The sequence below is a fragment of the Gopherus evgoodei genome, chromosome 13, assembly GCF_007399415.2.
Source record: "Gopherus evgoodei ecotype Sinaloan lineage chromosome 13, rGopEvg1_v1.p, whole genome shotgun sequence".
In the NCBI taxonomy this organism is placed as follows: domain Eukaryota; kingdom Metazoa; phylum Chordata; order Testudines; family Testudinidae; genus Gopherus; species Gopherus evgoodei.
In genome coordinates this window covers 15,818,553-15,837,530 of record NC_044334.1, presented here as the reverse complement: position 1 = coordinate 15,837,530, position 18,978 = coordinate 15,818,553, and the positions used below count along the sequence as shown (strand labels likewise).

At 42.5% G+C, this 18,978-nt stretch overlaps 1 protein-coding gene and 1 long non-coding RNA gene across 6 annotated transcripts in view; one reads left to right on the top strand and one right to left on the bottom strand.

Moving 5' to 3' along the window:
• The window catches only part of ANKLE2 (ankyrin repeat and LEM domain containing 2), a 33,507-nt gene extending 15,539 nt beyond the window's left edge, over window positions 1-17,968 (bottom strand). Inside the window, exons 1-4 of one of the 4 annotated variants that reach the window (XM_030583130.1) lie at window positions 17,013-17,968; window positions 9,741-10,229; window positions 7,696-7,890; window positions 5,206-5,399 (exon numbers count right to left, since the gene is read on the bottom strand). In XM_030583130.1, the coding sequence (XP_030438990.1) occupies window positions 5,206-5,399; window positions 7,696-7,890; window positions 9,741-10,218 (867 nt within the window). In that variant the 5' untranslated portion in view covers window positions 10,219-10,229; window positions 17,013-17,968. Of the gene's footprint in view, window positions 1-5,205; window positions 5,400-7,695; window positions 7,891-8,069; window positions 8,204-9,740; window positions 10,230-16,714; window positions 16,951-17,012 lie in introns of those variants that run through there. The other 3 variants (XM_030583129.1, XM_030583128.1, XM_030583132.1) reach the window with 3 other exon arrangements.
• On the top strand, window positions 131-12,218 carry LOC115661023. 2 transcript variants are annotated; one of them, XR_004003002.1, is made up of 4 exons: window positions 131-378; window positions 4,570-4,913; window positions 7,235-7,311; window positions 11,927-12,218. It is a non-coding gene; the product is annotated as an uncharacterized LOC115661023 (long non-coding RNA). The 2 variants fall into 2 exon arrangements; XR_004003001.1 differs by lacking the exon at window positions 4,570-4,913 and having other exon boundaries at window positions 145-378.
• Window positions 17,969-18,978: the final 1,010 nt, after the last annotated feature.

Here is an 18,978-nt window from a genome sequence, read left to right as displayed (position 1 = left end):
GCAGAGCCGGCAGGGGACTGGGGCATGAGAGGGGCTGCGGGGCGTGCTCTGGGAAGGAGTTTGGGCCTGGGAGGGGGCTTGGGGCAGGGGCTTAGGGTGCTGGATGGGGCGAGGGGCACTCACCTTGGGCAGGTCCCCATCCCTGCTGTTGCTGGTGGAGGCACGGCCAGGTGGCTCTGCAGGCATGCTGCCTCCATCCCCCCATCCCGAGCGCTGACTCTGTGGCTCCCAGCCCACTGCCGCAGTTCCCAGCCAATGCGATCTGCGGCAGGCGGTGCCTGCAGACAGGCAGCGTGCCTGCTTGCAGACTGGGCTGCCTGACTGTGCCTCTGCCGGGAGCAGCAGGGATGGGGAGTCGCTCGCGTGGAATTGCCAGAGGTGAGTGCCCCCCCATCCAGCACCCCAAGCTCCCTCCTGCACCCCCAACCCCAAACCTGCTCCTGGACCCAAATCCCACAGACCCTCCCATACCCCTGCCTTGCACTCCAAACCCCTTCCTCTGAGTTAGCCGGCATTTTTAATTTACCAGCAACCCCCATTCTCCCATCATGCCGGTTAAAAAAAGCTTTTACTGTAGTTTAAAAATTAGTATCAAAACGTTTTTAAGATGATGTATTGCACAATTTTGGTAAGATTTTAAGCTATCCAAGTTATCCTTACAGCTGAAAGTACTCTGGCCTTAAACCCACTAAATGCTTAGGACAGCCGTGAAAGGGGGCCAGTATACCTTCAAAAGGAGCATCAAAGTATCACCTGACATTCTGAACTTCATAATCACTTCAACAAGAGAAAATTAAATCCATACATTTAAAGTTCAGTTTGCTATACATACTACAGATTTTATTGTATACTGCATATAAAATTCACTCTGATAAAGTGTCAGTCTACTGGTAAATCTCCTCAGTTTTAAAGATTGTGGGTCTCAAGTAGCATTTTGGCAATTTTTTTCAGAGAAGAAAACAGATAAGCAGTGCTTCGTCAAGACGCTACAAAGCCCGCTTAATGACCCAGTATTTGCCCTATGTTACACACAGTTATTCAATAGGTTTCAAGCAATTCCAGCCTTTAATACTACATGGCTATGGCTGGTAAGAGTTCATCCTTATTGAATGATATAAAGCTAACCCACCCTCAGAGACCGTGCTAAACTTCTGCACTCCAGCATTGCTGGAGTAGTTATAAAACAAAATAGGCAAGAAACAAAAACTGCAAATTTCTTATTTCAGGAAATAGTTAAGCAATCTTCGAACATTTTAAAAAATCCTGCAGATTAATAATGCATGAAGGGAAAAAGTAGGAACAGAATACTTAGAAACCTGAGAATTCTCTAACTTTCCCTGTTTGCTTTCAATTAATATTAGATTCTGTTCTAACAGAACTACTCTCTCAGCAATATCTCTAAGTGTTCATACTACTACAGGCTTGAATTCAACTCTGTTCCTAGGCAACAGCTTTCTGTCCATGTACATTAAAATTTAACTAGTATTATGAACTAACAGGACTTCTTGGCAAAAATAAAGAATATTTTAAAATCCTAAGTCTACTTTTTATATTAGGAAAAGTGTATATCTCATTTTATGTATTCTGGTAGCTGAATCAGACATTCTTTAAGAAAAGCCCATACCTACACACCCACTTACAAATAATGGCTTAAGAGTTTGGTTACTTATTAAGACACCAGGCAAAGATTTTAAACACACAGTTCTGATCTGAAAACAAAAGTAAATATGTATTAAGTACTGCAATACCTAACCCTTAGTTTCACCCTTATATCAAAAGAGCTGCCAAAAGGTATTTTTAGTGCTGGTGCAGAGCTTTGGATCTGTGCACACCTTCACTACTACAGGTTCTTTATACTAACAACTAATTATTTCCAGATTCAGTTTACTTTAGTTCAAGGGTGGGCAAACTATGGCCCATGGCCCGGATTGGGCCCTCAGGGCTTTGGATACAGCCCCGGGGATTGCTCTCCGTGGCACTGCGGGCCCAGCACCGCTCTCAGAAGTGGCCCCCAGGCCGGGGGGGGGAGGGGGGGAAGGGCTCCGTAGGCATTGCCCTTGGTTCCAGGTACCGCCCCCTACAGCTCCCATTAGCTGGGAATGGGGAACTGCAGCCAATGGAAGCTTCAGGGGTGGTACCTGGAGGCATGGAAAGGGCAGCACACGCTGAGCCCTCCATCCCTGCTCCCCCAAGGGCTGCAGTGCTTCCTGGAGTGGCGTGGGGTCGAGGACAGGGCAGACAGCCAGGGAGACTGCCCTGGCCCCAGTGTGCACTGCTGCCACCCCGGAGCTCGAACCCCTCCTGCACCCCACCCCCCAGCTCCCTGCCACACTCCTCCTGCATCCCAACCCCTGCTAAGCCCCCTTCCACAGTCCACACCCCTGCCCTGAGCCCCCTTCTGCACTCCAACCCCTTTCCCTGAGCCCCCTCATATACCCCCCACCCCTCCTCTGCCCCAATCCCTTGCCCTGAGCTGCCTCTTGCGCACTGCACCCCCTCCCATACCCCACACTCCCTCTCATACCCCAGCCCCCTGCCCTGCATACAATATCCCCACCCAGATGTGGCCCTTGGCCCAAAAAGTTTGCCCACCCCTGCTTCAGTCTCCTTCTCCCTATCTTGGGGTTCATTTCATAGTGTCATTGTGTTCCACTAGCTCTCTCTTTCTAGTGTAGATGTAACATAGCTTCAGACAACTTCTCTGTATCTTGTGTCCAAATAGCACTTCATTCAGTCCCCAACAGCAGGCATCATCCACTTTTGCATCAATAGATAGATAGAAGCATAAGGCTGCCAAAGCCTACACTGATATCAGCTGCACCAAGGCCTCAGGCACAGACTATGCCAATAGTACTGGTGTTCAATGCTTTGACTCATTTGCCCTCTGGCAGCCTGGACAGAGACCTTGACATTCATTTGCTTTGAACTCCCATGGTCAACACTACTTCACTGTACTAAAATGGACGGAAAAAAAAGACAACTCATGATGAGAGAAGCGATCTCGTTAGACAGACAGCAGGTCTTTCAGTATTTCCTTCTGCTCTGGAAATGAACACACCAGCCACAACAGAACTGGGATAACGGGATGCCTTCGCTGATTGCTTTCAGCATCTAGGGCAGAACATGCTGCACACTAGGTATCAAATAGGTTCCTCTTGATGTGGATCAAACTTATTTCTTCAGCAGAGGTAATGACTCACTTGAGTCAATGTCAACCAGACTGGCAAGTCCAGAGTAGCAGGGAAGTCAACACCAAACTCAGCAGCACATCAAAACACCAAAAATGACACAGCCTCAACCTGTTCTGGTGACTGTGATTCATCATGTCTAGCTGGGTGCCTATAGTTTGTTCAGGGACAACTTAAGCCCTATTCCATTGGAATGATGCCAAACACTTCCCAAACCTGGAAGCCCAGCTGTGACTCTTCACTAGGTCATTCAAGGCAACAGCTAAGGATATGATTTAGTCACAGAGGTCATGGATTCTATGACTTTAACAGACCTCTGTAACTCAGCTGTGCATCCCCAACCTGTGGCTTGAGCCAAAGCCAGGGCTATATGCCCCTCTTGCAGCTGTGGCAGGAGCCAGGGCTGTATGCTCCCCGCTTCTCCTCATGGCTTCAGCAGGGGCCAGAGCCGCGGCTGTGCACTCCCATCCATCCTTCGCTGCTGCAGCCAGAGTTGGGCGCCCCTCACCTCCTCCCATGGCAGCAGCGGAGGTTGGAGATGGGGCTGTGAACCCACCCATCGTGGTATAGCTGGGGCTATCATTTTTACCCCCATGGGGCTCTAGCTATCATTCCCCCTTCCACCTCCCACAGCTCTCACTCCTCTGTTATTTTTAGTAGGTCAGACTGGTTACAGCCCCTGTAAATTATTGTTTACTGCCCGCAACTTGTGACTTTACTAAAAACAACAATAAAATCTTAACCTCAGCAATATGCTACAAATTCATCCTGACTTGCTGGACTTACAGAAGAATCAGGATTCAGCCAGCAGGATCTTCAAGAGCTTTCTACAGCTAAGACTGCTCATGGTGACATACATGAAAAGAATCTAACAGCCATGCCAGTTACAGAATCATAAAAACGTAGGGCTGAAAGGGAACTTGAGAGGCCACCACGTTCAGCCTCGTGTGAGAGCCCTGACCTAGTGACTTTCAACGGATCTGCCTCTCTTTTCCTCCTGAACCTCAGAACAAATGTATATATTCTTGACTTATAGCACACTTCATCCTTTTTCTCCCCACCTGTCCTTCCTGAAAAAACTACATCCCTCCATATCAATATTCCAGTCATGAGATTTATCCCAAGTATCTGGAATGTCAACTAAGTGATAATTTAGGTTTTGTAGGAATACTTCCAGTTCTTCCTGTTTATTCCCCATACTCCTCACATTTGTGCATAGATATTTAAGATGTTGAGCAGATTCCCCCACTGATTTCACTCTTGTTGGTCTGGTGACCCTACTGTAATTTTCCATGTCCCCCCAACATCTAGCTCCCTGTTAAGGTTGCCTCCTTCCTGCCCTAATGGTCCTCTTTTTTTTTTTTTTTTTTTTTTAAACAAGGCAGAGAATAGTCATGCCCTATCAGAGAGAGTCTGCATCTGACAGCATTCAAGATTTCCTGAAACCCTGGATGATTCCACATTCTGAAAAAGGAGGAAGAAAAGCTGTTGATGCAAAGCCCACTGCATCATTTGGCAGACTAAAATCAAGAACTCATACAAGCTCCAAAAGGAGAAAGAGCACAGAGTTTCATTGTTGAATGCTCTCAATTTAAAACTGACCAGTACCGGAACTGGAGTAAAGATGCCAAGCCAATGGGAGCTAAAAATTCGTGAAACTATGAGGTGATGGCCACAGACTAGTCTGACAAAGGAAAAGAAAATCAACACAGACTACAAAAACCAGTAAGGTTGAAGAACTCCATACTGTTAACAAAAACAGATACATTTCAAATCAGAATGAGCTAAATGAAGCCTCAAATTAGACTAGATGCCGCACAGCAGAAGCGGCCAATTGCAGCTAGCCAGCTTCACTGACCACAGAACTAGATGGTTGAGTCCTGCTCTCAGCTGGACACAAGGGCAGGGACACAAGAGTCTGGCTCTTAGTCAACTGCTTCTATGAAAAATATTTGGTTTTGAGGCTGGGAGGGGAAAGGAGGGATTTTTCTGATTCTACTTTGGAAAACATTCTTACTTGTACAATTGTTGGGTTGTCTCCAGATCCAATCAGATAGCGTGGGTTACTCCAGATAAGTTCTGAAAATGTTGCTTCATCTCCTTTCTCTACAGCTTTCCGAAGTTTGGCAGTAAGGTCCTGCGTACGAGGACTTTTATAACTGTTGGCTCTTTCTTTATTAACTGTTTCTGTCTCAGGGGAGCATAAGCCATCTAACAAAAGAAAAAAGTTTTCTATTATTCTTGATGCATTTTCTCCAAAATAGGTTATTTTCATATCCTCTGCCACTGAAATATGCTTTTAATTTCAAATTTTTAGAGTAAGACCACAAATGTTTATTCATTAAATACTAGCAGTTTGTAACAGGGAAGAAACTATAATTTCCTTTTGCTATAACGTAGTATACACACAGACTTTCAAAGCTTTGATTTTAACTGGTGAAACTGATCATTGCCAGTTTGTTTCCATCCAAAAAGAAAAAGTAATTTTACGAAAATCAAAATTTACAAAGAACGTTAAAAATATATGTTGAACTTGTAAGTGATTTGCTCTTTTGCTGTCAATTCTATCAATTAAGAATATTGTGAAATATGATCAAATTTAATGATTTTATTTCTGAACCTGTTAGGAATCTGTCAACTCAGTAAGGTTTGAATGTACAATTACTGTGATTTTTAAAATATCTTCCCAATTAAAAAATGATTAGAAAGAATATTGGTTGAAAAAATTAATTAAAAAAATAAAATCCTACCACACCTGTCCATACAGCGATAGGCAACTGTCATAAACAGATAGCTAAGGGTTAATGTCTCTTTCACCTGGAAAGGGGTAACAAACACCTGACCAGAGGACCAATCAGGAAACAAGACTTTTTCAAATCTGGGTGGAGGGAAGTTTTGGGTGAGAGTCCTTTTGTTCTTGGTCTGCTCTCTCTCTCAGCTCTGAGAGTGATCTCTCTGTCTCCAGGCTTTCTAATCTTCTGTTTCCAAGTTGTAAGTACAAGGATAGTAAGACAATAGGTTTATATTTTTTTTTTTGTATTTACATGTGTGTAGTTGCTGAAATGTTTTAAATTGTGTTCTTTTTGGATAAGGCTGTTTATTCATTTTTTCCTTTTAAGCAATTGACCCTGTATATTGTCACCTTGATACAGAGACCATTTGTATGTCTTTTTCTTTCTTTTTAAGACCTGTTTGAGTTTTTTCACTGGTTAAGGCTAAGAAACGAAGGGAGGGGGAATATCTCTGAGTTAGATCTACTAAGCCCGACTTTGCATACCCTCTGGGTGAGGGGAGAGAGAGAGATTTGATCTCTCGGCACTTGTGTTTCAAGGACTTGAAGCAGGAAATATCCTAGAGTACCTAGGGTGGGGAAATCTGGGAGGAGGTAAAGAGGGGGAAGGGAAGTGGGTTATTTCCCTTTGTGGTGAGACTCAGGGCATCTGAGTCTTGGGGTCCCCCAGGGAAGGTTTTGGGGAGACCACAGTGTGCCAGACACTGGAATTCTGGCTGGTGGCAGCGATATCAGATCCAAGCTGGTAATTAAGTTTGGAGGTTTCATGCTAGCTTCTCATGTTCTGAACTATAAGGTTCAGATCTGAGTAGGAAAGTTATGACAGCAACATGTATATGGGCTGTGTAATGTTATGCTAGCTTTAGTAAAACAATGCACAATAAGTTTGCTTCATAATCCATGTGGCTATTAGCACGACTGAACTCAACTCTGAATAAGACCAATTTATTTTATAGTAATTGGACTGAAAACAACTGAAGACAATGGAAGGAAATCTAGCCAAGATCTTTTGCATTTGTACAGCACCTAGTACAACGAGTCCTGGTCAATGACAAGGGCCTGGAAACACTACAATAATACAAATATCCTTTTCTCTTAGTCTTAAATCAAGACGCAGCCAACTTCAATAGATCCCACAACTCCAACCTGATTCCATGCTCATTCTTTAGGATACAGTAATGGTACAGTTGCCAATATACCAAAAATATACTTTATTTTGTTTCTGAACATAATTCTTGGTCTTTTGAATTTCTAGGAAACAGTTACCTATCACTATGCAGGAGACTTCAGAATTCTCCCTTCTCCGGCTGACAGAGTAGCATTTTAACTGAGGTACGTAAAGCTCAGAGTCAAATAGAAGGAATAGAGATAGGATCTGTGTTGCATATTTCTAGCTTTTTCTCATATTTATGGACAGATTAAACATGCGCTGTCATTTCTCTATACACAATGATAGCGGTCCCATTTGAACTAAATTAAGATCTGCAATTCTGGATTAAGATCTCCATTACCTTAAAGAAAAGCTTCAACACAATTTTAATTTACGATTCCAAGAGATTCCAAACCTTTCCACTGCACTCTGCATTTGTGAAGGGCTCATCTGCTATCATATTGATAAGCAAGTTTTGTGATTTCAAAACTCTCTCCTCACCTCCCAAAAAGTTGTTATATGATGATGCATGAATTTAGTCTATACAGACAAATGCTTTCACTCACCTCTGTTAAATAATGGTCCTATTTTCACTGGAGATAAAGATAAGGATGACTTGCTTGGCGATGGGAAGTAATCACATATTCCTTTAGCAAATTTCTCAGCATCTTCTCTGTTGGAGAAAGCTTTAAATCGGGAGCCCTTAATCATCTTAACAGCTTGCAGAGCTTCCTTTTTATCATCATAAACATGCACTTTCTCTGGAATAGAAACAGTAGAACCAAAATTAAGTTCTCTCCAGAACACTACACTTCAAAGTCAAATTTAATCACGGAAATCAGATTACAAAGTTTTCAAACTGGCCTTCAAGCTTTGCTCCCAACTTGTGTTTACCTACCAAACATGGTATGCTAGATGCAGTCTGTAATAAAGAACATACCTGCTAATGCTGCAAGTGACCTTTATAAATTTTACTTCTAAAACTAGGTAGACAGAATTTCATCACTTCCAACCAGTGCCATATTGGACGGAACAGAGTATATTGTATCTCTGCAATGTTTTCAGGAACTTTTGCTAGAGGGAGAGATGCAATGGTATTAATAGCACAAGAGCATCGATCTCTCTTAAAAAAGATGACTTACCATCTTCACCAAGTGAGATATGAAATGTCTCAAATCAAGACCGAAAGCTAACATATTAATAGTCATGAAATCTTTTCAATAGTCTTTTGTATAGGAAGATCTACTATAAAAGTGACTGTCATAATTTGAAGACTTCCCAACACAAGAACCTTCCATTGCATCCAAAGCTTTTTACTGAGTGATATTCTATTCTGTTGGACACTGGATTTATCATGAAGAGCAGGACATTCTTGAGGAGGAATAAATTACCACTGCTTCAGAGCGTAAGAGCTCCTATCTTCTTCCAGAAGATATTCTGAATTGTTTTCTTGACATCTTAGAATTGAAAAGTTTGGTAATATCTTATTTTAGGCTGCATCAAATGAGTAAATGAGAAAGAATATGATCTAGACCTTGGAATATCACATAGCTATGAGATGTGAAGGAATATATAGAACTTGGTAATAAAAACTGCTGATGCTATCAGTTCAAACCTACATAAAAAAGCGTTGACTGCTTCTTTTTCTGATTGCTTTTTTTTTTAAATTATTATTCTTGTTGAGAGGTGGTGTAAAAGAGAGAAGATGAGAAGAGAAATTATTATTATTATTATTTTTTTGCTTGAGTGACATCTAGTAAGAGTACTCATGAATGCTAGCTGTTATGGTAGAATAAGTGGAATGACTTATAACCGGGATTCTATACACTGGAAGTGATGCTTACTGTTTTTTCCTATCACTTCTAGACAAAACCTTCGAACAAGCAAACAATGTAAGCCCTCCAAAATAATGGCAAACTGCCATTAACAAAAATTATGAACTCATACACAGATCCCAATCTAATTAAGAATAGAAAAGAATTTATAAGTAGGGTCCAGCGTAAATAATTAAAATGTCCCCAATTCATGACGGTTTAAAAAATGAAAACATCAAGATTTACTAACATTATCTGTAAAATTAATTTTATCCTTGAAATTGAGTAAGTTTACTTTTAAAATTAATTCTACACTAACTCTGTGAAATTCAATACTTTGTCATTTACAGTCATGAATTTTCTTTTAAAAAAATCATGATTTACACAGGGCCCTGTTTATAAATTCTCAACACTGAAAATGAACTAACTGGTGAATACATCTAATTTAAAACAATATGTGAAGACCTTGGGACAATTCTTGTTTCACAGCCCAGAAGAAGCTGCGAAATAACTTACAATATGTCCGTTGGGGAAAAATACTGAGTTAATCAATGCTATAAAGTACCATACAAATTACTTATATTCCATTATTTGACAAAAATATGCAGAATTCTAAAATACTGTGCACAAAATTTTTAATACTGAATTCCCCCCAGGAGTAATAACACTATATACCTAAAAAAGGAATACACCAGCTGGAAAATGTTATTTTCTTTTGTAATATGTAATGTAAAAGGCACATGCTATCTCGGACCTTCAAAAACAGTTAAACATATGAAACTGTAAATGTAAATTACCATTTCTTGCCAATATGTCATCATAAACGGGACATACGCCATAGTACAAAGGAGGATCTCTAGATGGTGTCTGAACATTTATTTGTGAATCAACATCTACTGCTCCACAGACTGATGCAGAATAGGTCTTGTGCATTACAGCTTCCTCTTCTGGGGGATTCAGGCCCATACTGTACCCAAAGTCTCCCTCTTCAGAGACGTTTATATGACTCTCATGGTTCACTGCGTTAGATTTCAAAGCTCTTTGTATTTCTGACTGACTACTATCAAATGCAGTGTTTTCAGAAGATTTCTCTGCAACAGTGGATGCACTAATCTCCAATTCTCCCTCTTGTTCCAACAAAAACTGAGCCAGTTTTTTTTCAAAAATAAACCTGGTGGTTGAGGTAATAGGTCCACACTTCAGTCCAGCTTTCACAATTTCTTCTCTAAGATCATCAGGTGTTAGCTGCTTCAGTCGAGACAATATAGTATCCATTGTTATTTCACCTGGAAAAAATGCAAAGTGACATCAACTGTAGCTACAAACACTCTGCTCTTTTCTGACTACTGAAATATTTTATTAAATGCAGAGGAAAGTGTGATATAACTAAAACAAGTTATCTGATCATGAAGGCGAGAACTATGTAGGTTGCACAAAGACAGTATAAGGTTTTCGCAGTCAACACAGAAAAAAAATTTTTTTTGAAACTAAAATGGCTCTTCTCTCTCTGTTCTTAGGGCAAACAACTGGAAATGTGACTGGTCACCCTGCCAAAATTTCCCTTTCCACCACCAACATGTCATTTTGCCTCTGACCCGTTCACCCCAAAGTTATGAGGGTAGCACAGGAATTCTCTTACTACAGGCATAGCCTCCACTGTGACACACTGCCTGTCATCCTGCATGGTTCTCTGCCTCTAATAACCTGCACCCAGCTTCTACATTCAGTCAGGAAGCAGAGGCTGCAAGCAAATATGTTCTCAGTGTAAACTATTACATTTCTTACCATAAAAACCCACACATAGGACTTTACTCTGAAGACCATAACTAAACATAAGATGTGTGATTACAGTTTGTAGGGGCTAAGTGTTTGGGGGTACATAGCTCAGAGGTTTGAGCATCAGCCTACTAAACCCAGGGTTGTGAGTTCAATCCTTAAGGGGACCATTTAGGGAACTGGGGTAAAAAACTGTCTGGGGATTGGTCTGGCCCTTAGTCTTTAAATCCACTTTTTACCCACCCAGTTTGCCAAAAAACTTTCTATTTTCTGCAACAGCTATACACGTAAATTAATTTCAGAAAGACTCTCTTATGTTAAACCAACTATATTTCCCAGACACGCAGCATTTAAAATATTTTAATCTTAATCCTTTGTAAACAAAATTTTCCACACAGGAGGGTTGACAGCCTATTTTCAGAAATCTCTCTCCAAAACAACATTGGTGAAAGGATGCAACAGTTTGGAGAATACATTTGTCAGTTTATTATTGCCTTTGTGTTTTATGAACATCATTTATGACTGTAGCCTTCAGTATAGGTTAGAACCTCCATTTTGTAGTAGGAAAAAGCTATATATGGAAAACCGACACTTTTATTACATCAACATTCAATAGTTCTATCCTGGTAAACCAACAGAAGTGGAGTGCTCTGCAGGTTGAATTCTTTTAGATCAACTATTTATTGTGTGCACCCACAAGGTAGGAAGTGCTTTTATGGTTAAGTTTAGGATAAAACTATAGTCCTAGAGTAAAAACTACAAAACTAATACAAATTAAGGAGAAACTCATTTTTCTTTCCCCATATGCATGGAAACTTACTCACTGATATTTTTATTTGAAATGATTTAACTAACGGAAGTTTCCAAGTTAAGGAATTAAAAGCCTGGCTATTTTAGAAGAAATAATTGCAGTTTATTCTTGTAAGTACAATTAAAGTTAAATAGAAAACCAGTCAAAAATTGCAATCATGTCTGCATTAAAAATTGTTGGTTTTAGTACTGGAAAAAATTAGATGGATTTTAAATACCTAGCTTCAGTTAAAAAGAATTTTCACGTCATAAAAATTGTGCCCTTCTAACCCATTTACCTAAAAATCCTCACAGAAAAAAAAAATAGGGTGTTATTTGCATGAAGCTAAATATTGCAACATTCTAGAGCTCACGGGCTGACATGATTCACAACATATTTTGTATATCTTTATTTCAGGACTAATAAAGACTTCAGCTCCCAGAACGCACCCTATTCACAAGATGCAGAATGATTCTGTATGATGCACTCCACTAAATACCATACCATTTTAGAACAGAGGAACAAGAACTATGAATTTCAATTCAAGAAGTGAATTTGAAACAAGTGTTCTGTCAAACAGAATAAAAACGTTTTTGTGAAACCCTTTTTAAAAGTTAAATGGTTAGAATATTCTACACTTATGTAACATTTTCCAGTCAAGAATTTTACATACTATTGCTGCTTTACAAACTAACAAATTTAACTATGACACTGAGGTACAGGAGTTTTATTCCTATTTTAGAGAAAACAGTCTTCGAGCGCTCAGATTGTTGATTCTTGAGTTCTGGAGGGCCTTCTATTAAGGCACTGAGCACCCCTACTTCCCATACACTTCAAACAGGATTCTCACATCAGCAAGCCTTGTGGGACCTTGGGCAAGTCACTTAAGTCTGCAGCAGAGTTGGAAATAAAAATCATATCTCCTCATTCCTGATACTGAGTCTTAATTCCAAGAACATTCTTCCTCACCAAAACTTGTTCACAATATGAATTTTAAAAAGTAATAAAACTCAGCTGTGATATGAGCTGGAGCCACATTAAAACCTGCTATACTATTTAGTTTTATTTCCTATGAATTGTTAGTGAAGATGAAAAATGCAATCAAGCTGAGAAATAAGTAAAACTATGTAAGGAAATATTACAGACTTATGGATAATGAATGTATTGATAATACTTTTGAGGACTATGTATTAGAAATTTAATGCAAGGAAGAGACTCAACTAATTAGCGCACTTCCTCCTATTTCTAAACCCCAGAACCAGTACAGCCTTCCTGAAATGCTACCTAAGACCAGAATCCTTTTCTCTCTCATAGAATTATAGTAGAAACATATATAAACAGGCAAACATTCTACATTTGCTGCCCGCTGGTGATTCAGTAAGTTAAAATTAATCATACTAAAAGCAAAAGCACTTCAATCTGTAGTAGTGTGAAATGGGAAAATGGGCAGGTATAATAAATAATATTAGGCTATGTCTACACTACAGATCTCACAGTGGCACAGCTGCACTGCTGCAAGGTCTCCTGTGTAGCTACTCTATGCTGATGGGAGAGAGCTCACCTGTCAGCATAATTAAACCACCCCCAAGGAGTGACAGTAGCTATGTCAGCAAGAGAGCATCTCCTGCTGACATGGTGCTTTTGTCAGTGAAACTTATGTTGGTATGGGGTGGTGTTTTTTTTTCCCCCACACCCTTGACTGACAAGTTTCACGGACAAAAGTGCTAGTGTAGACACAACCTTAGTTTCAAGACCTTGTTAATAACCTGAAAAGAGCTTTTGACATGGATTACAGTAGAAAAGAGCAGCAATCTGGTCTGAAAGATTTTTAATTTCAAGTTTTTCTTTTTACATTTATTTCTTCCCATGGGTTACTGAATCTGTCTGTGTCTTCATAAAACCATTTGTTTCCATATTCAGGAAGTAGAAATCTAATTCCAAAGGCAGCCTAAGTAATATGGCTATGATAAGTTAAAGCAGCACAGATTAAAGATTTGACAATTTATGTAAACTCAGTGGTAAAAATAAATTTTGCTTTTTAATTTACACCATGTGCCTGATGGGATTTTCAGGTGATACTGAAGTTTCATTTGGTAAAACCACTTTTCTCACCACGTAATTACCGTTTCAGTTATATAATCTAGCAGTTGCTCAAAACTTATCATGATAGTGACAACATTGATACAGGGAAAACCACAAAAATGTTTCCCAAATGAAAAATATATCCATGGGTTTAATGATTTAAACTTTCAATCCCAAGAAATCGTGCTTAAAATTTATTCTTTGACAACCTGACACATTTGAGTATCAAATGAGAAAATCTATCCTTAATTCATATGCTTTTAATTTTTATCTTACAAAAAATATTTTCAACTTCAAATATGGAATGATCTGAAGTGTAGACAGCACTACAATAATTATCTTTTCTAGCTTAATGTGTAGGGTCCTGCCAGTTATTTTAAGCAGACTACAAAATGAGGCTCAACACTTAAGTGTTAACAGCTGTATGAAATGGACTTTTCCTCCCCAAATACTAGGGGAAATCTCGAAAGTAGTGTTTCCTCTTTCCTTCTTACAACAGTATGAAACAACAAAAGACCAAATGATTCACCCCATATAGGGTCAATCTGACATAAGCAAACCAGGGCCTAAGACATTATTCCCTTTCAAAGACAATAAAACTACTAACATGAGTGATAAAGCAACTTACATTCCCAGGATACTCCTACCTTTATTGCCATTTCACTAGGTGCTACATACACTCCTTAATAAAATTTACAACTTCAGGCAGGACACACATTAACAAAACATACAAGAACTTGCGGTTCTCTCATTCAAACCTGATTTTTAAGTTCTTGGAGTTTGAAGAAAAATTGTGACAAGTACACCGCTGCCTTGATATAACACGAATTTGGACATAACATGGTAAAGCCGTGCTCTAGGGAGTGAGGGGGGAGCTGTGCACTCTGGTGGATCAAATCAAGTTCAATATGACATGGTTTCACCTATAACACGGTAAGATTTTTTGGCTCCCAAGGACAGCGTTATATCGAGGTAGCAGCGTATTTCAATGAGATCATATCATTATCTTTGAAAACTCATGGCAATTGGTGGAGGTCCCGGATGACTGGAAAAAAGCTAATGAAAGCTAATGTAGTGCCCATCTTTAAAAAAAAAGGAAAGGAGGAAGATTTGGGGATCTTCAGGCCAGTCAGCCTCACCCCAGTCCCCAGAAAAATCATGGAGCAGGTCCTCAAGGAATCAATTCTGACGCACTTAGAGGAAAGTGATCAGGAACAGTGAACATGGATTCACAAGGGCAAGTCATGCCTACTAACCTAACTGCCTTCTATGATGAGATTATTGGCTCTGTGCATGAGGGAAAAGCAGTGGATGTGTTATTCCTTTACTTTAGCAAAGTTTTTCATATGGTCTCCCACAGTATTCATGATGGGAAGTTAAAGAAGTATGGGCTGGACGAATGGACTATAAGGTGGATAGAAAGCTGACTACATCATCGGGCTCAATGGGTCGTGATCAATGGCTCCATGTCTGGTTGGCAGCCAGTATCAAGCGGGGTGCCCCAAGGATCGGGTTTGTTCAACATCTTCATTAATGCTCTAGAGGATGGCATGGACTGCACCCTCAGCAAGTTTGCAGATGACACTAAACTGGGAGGAGTGGTAGATATGCTGGAGGGTTGGGATAGGATACTAGACGAATTAGAGGATTGGGCCAAAAGAAATCTGATGAGGTTCAACAAGGACAAGTGCAGAGTCCTGCACTTAGGATGGAAGAATTCCATGCACTGCTACAGACTAGGGACCTAATGGCTAGGCAGCAGTTCTGCAGAAAAGGACCTAGGGGTTACTGTGTGGAGTAGGGCACACTACTACAAAAAGGATGTGGAAAAATTAGAAAGAGTACAGCAGAGGGCAATAAAAATGATTAAGGGGCTGGAGCACATAACTTACGAGGAGAGGCTGAGGGAACTGGGATTGTTTAGTCTGCAGAAGAGAAGAATATGGGGGGATTTGATATCTGCTTTCAACTACCTGAAAGGGGGTTCCAAAGAGGATGGATCTAGACTGTTCTCAGTGGTAGCAGATGACAGAACAAGGAGTCTCAAGTTGCAATGGGGGAGGTTTAACTTGGATATTAGGAAAAACTTTTTCACTAGGAGGGTGGTGAAGCACTGGAACAGGTTACCTAGGGAGGTGGTGGTGGAATCTCCTTCCTCGGACATTTTTAAGATCAGGCCTGACAAAGCCCTGGCTGGGATGATTTAGTTGGGGATTGGTCCTGCTTTGAGCAGCAGGTTGGACTAGATGACCTCCTGAGGTCGCTTCTAACCCTGATATTTTATGATTAATTTAATTCCTCCCTCCTTAAAACCAGCACAATCCTAAAACTCAGCCCTGTCTTTAGCTAGGAATCCGGTGAAGTAGTAGCCAAGATTTGTGCGCAACAGAAGAATAACGTGTATGACTGGGGACTCTGTTTAGGCTATTTCTAAAGTTCCTATTATGGCATTTAAGAGTCTTATTCCCACATGCGTGGTAAAAATATACTAGAAAATGTGTCTGGGATAAGATGTTGGGAAGAGGGAGCCTAGAAAAAAAAAAGAGGCATGATTACTAGGATGACATTAATGACACAATATTGAGCAAACAGTGGGCAGACACCGTGGGAGAAGAGGGAGAGGATCTGGAGATTGGAGAGAAAAAAACAGGGAAGGGACATTTTCGAAAGAGAGTGAGCCCTGGGGGGTGGTGCATGTAACATGTAATGGGGAGTTGGAGACACAAGCAGTAATGCTGCCTGCAGGCAAGTCTAGCCAGGGGAATCTGGAGGGAACACGGCTGGGGAAGGAGATTTGGGGCAGGCCAGCCCCACGACAAAGAGCAAGGGCGTGGCGGACTCGGCGAGAAGCGAGGAAGCAGCTGCAAGCACAGACGCCGCGACTCTCTCAGGGGAGTCGGGTCCTGCAAGGGGTCGGCGAGGCGCTCGGTGGGCAGGCCGCAGACTGGGGGCTCTGCGAGTGGACTGACTCCGCGGGCAAGAAACGGCCCATGAAGAACCGGGGAGAAGCACCTCGAGGCCCCGAGATCTGCGGGGGCCATAGCGGCGGTTACCCCAGGCTGCTTCCCCCTCAGAGCCCGGCCGTTCATCCCTCCCGCTCCCGGCTTCCCCGAAATCTCTCACCTGGGCGGCTCCCGCTGCAGCGCCGGCTCCCCCTGGACAGCGGGGGTTGCGAGGGGAGCGGCCCCAGAGCCCTCCGGCCGCCCGGCCTCCTGTCCAGCAAGCGGAGCAGCCAGCCTACCACGCCGATCACCGCGCAGGCGGCCAGCAGCTCCCAGCCCGGCCAGCGGCCCCAGCCGGCCCCCCACAGGGAACCCCAGCCCGGCCCGGCCCACCGCTCCATTCCCGTCCCTGCCCCGGCCAAGCTCAGCACACCCGGATCCCAGACACTCCCTTAACAAACGCCCTTTAGGGACGGTACCTCAGGCAGCCTCCCGGCTTCCGTCTCCTCCTCCCCCCGCTGCCCCCCCTCGCGGGCACCACTCTCGCGCCCGCACTTCCCCGCGTGCGCCAGACCCCAGCGGGCCTTACAAGGACCCCACTCTCCCCCCCACCCGCGCGGGATTAGGTCTGTCTCCGCCACTGCCTGAGAGAAAAACAGATCCCGGAGCTGCCTGCTAGGCAATCAGCTCCCCCTCCCCCTCCTGGGTCCCGTCCCAGGGCTTGATGGGAAAGCAGAACACACAAGAATAAGCTGTTTGCACTACTGCCTGACGGGAATTTAACAGCCGCCCTGCCTCTAGTGCCCCGCCCAGCCCTCTTGCCGGATGGGAAAACAACATGATTGGGCTCGGCGGAGCTGCGCTTTCCGCGCGGTGTCTGACGGGGAAGCGGTAACTGCCCGCGCAGCGACCGCACCCCACCGCGGGGTTTTCGCCTTTCCCGTACCCGCCTCCTGAAGTCATGAGAGCCCCGCGCCCGCTGAGCCCCGGCAGTTGCTGCGGGGCTGAGGCTAACTCCTGGGGCTGCAGCATGGGCAGGAGCCTCCCGCGGGGGCTGGAGAGTGGAGCAGAGAACAGGGCTGGAGCTGACCAATGGGCCATCCTGCCCTGCCCGCCACGTGCTGGAGGCTTCAGAGGAAGGAACAGAACTGGGCAATCTCGCAAGCGATCCGTCGCTCTTGGCAGTCGGGCTTAAGGACACCCAGATCATGGAGTTATATCCCTGCCTAGCTTGGCTAACAGCTATTGCTAGACCTATCTGATTCCTTTTTGAACCCCGTTATCCTTTTGGCCTTCACACATCCCATGACAACTAGTTCCACAGGTTGACTGCGTTGTAAAGTACTTCCTTCTGTTTGTTTCAAACCGACTGCCTATTTCACTGGGTGGCTCCTGGTTCTTGTGTGATGTGAAGGAGTAAAGACCTCCTTATTCACTTTCTCTGCATAATTCATGATTTTATTGACCTCTATTACATTCCCCCTTAGTCATCTCTTTTCTAAGGTGAACAGTCCTGGTCTTTTTAATCTGTGTGGAAGCTGTTCCATATCCCTAATATTTTGTTGCCCTTTTCCAATTACATCTTTTTTGAAATGGGGTGTCCAGAACTGCATGCAACATTCAAGATGTGGACATACTATGTATTTATATTAGACTCACCCTTTCCCTTGCCTAAGTTGTGCCCCATTGCCTTCCCCCAGCCCTCCCACCCCTAAAACATAGTAGGTTGAGTTGTAGGGGACAAAATAGAGGGGTTTCCTGTCAAATGTGAGTTGGTTTGGACAAGCGTTTCCTGGATTGCGTAGGATACAGTGATGCCTGGAGCTGCCCTCCTGGAATCTAAAAACTAACATGGCTGTTTCACACTTTATTGTTCTAATACCAATGCTTTCACTAATTTAAGAACGTTCTGTCAAAATCTTTTGAATATTTTTCCCAATTTTATTTTTTTTGTCATTCTGAAGATTTGTTACTCACTCTTAACAAAATTTGGTCCTTGTGGAAGTGTATAGTCCAGCCCTTGATAATGTTCAGCTAAGGCTACCATGAGTCACTGCCACATTAGCAGCTAGATCCCAAAGAACTTGGGAATCAGTAATACCATAGGTGCTGTGGATGCTGCAGCATCCCCTGGCTTGAAGTGGTTTCCATTATGGACAGGGTTTACAGTTTGGTTCAATGGCTCTCAGCACCCACACTATAAAATATGTTCCAGCATCCATGAGTAACACCACAAAAAGGTTATGCAGATAAACAGTTCAACTTTATTTTTAAAAATAGTCCAAAGAAACAGCACTAATCTTGACTTAGACATTTAAAAAGAAGCAGATGGGTGCAGAAGCCCTGTATTTCAGCAAAATTATTACTTTTATGAAAAAGTATTCCCTTATCCAGTTACATTTACAGTATATTCTGAATCTGATCCCCAGCCCTTCTGTAGTCCTC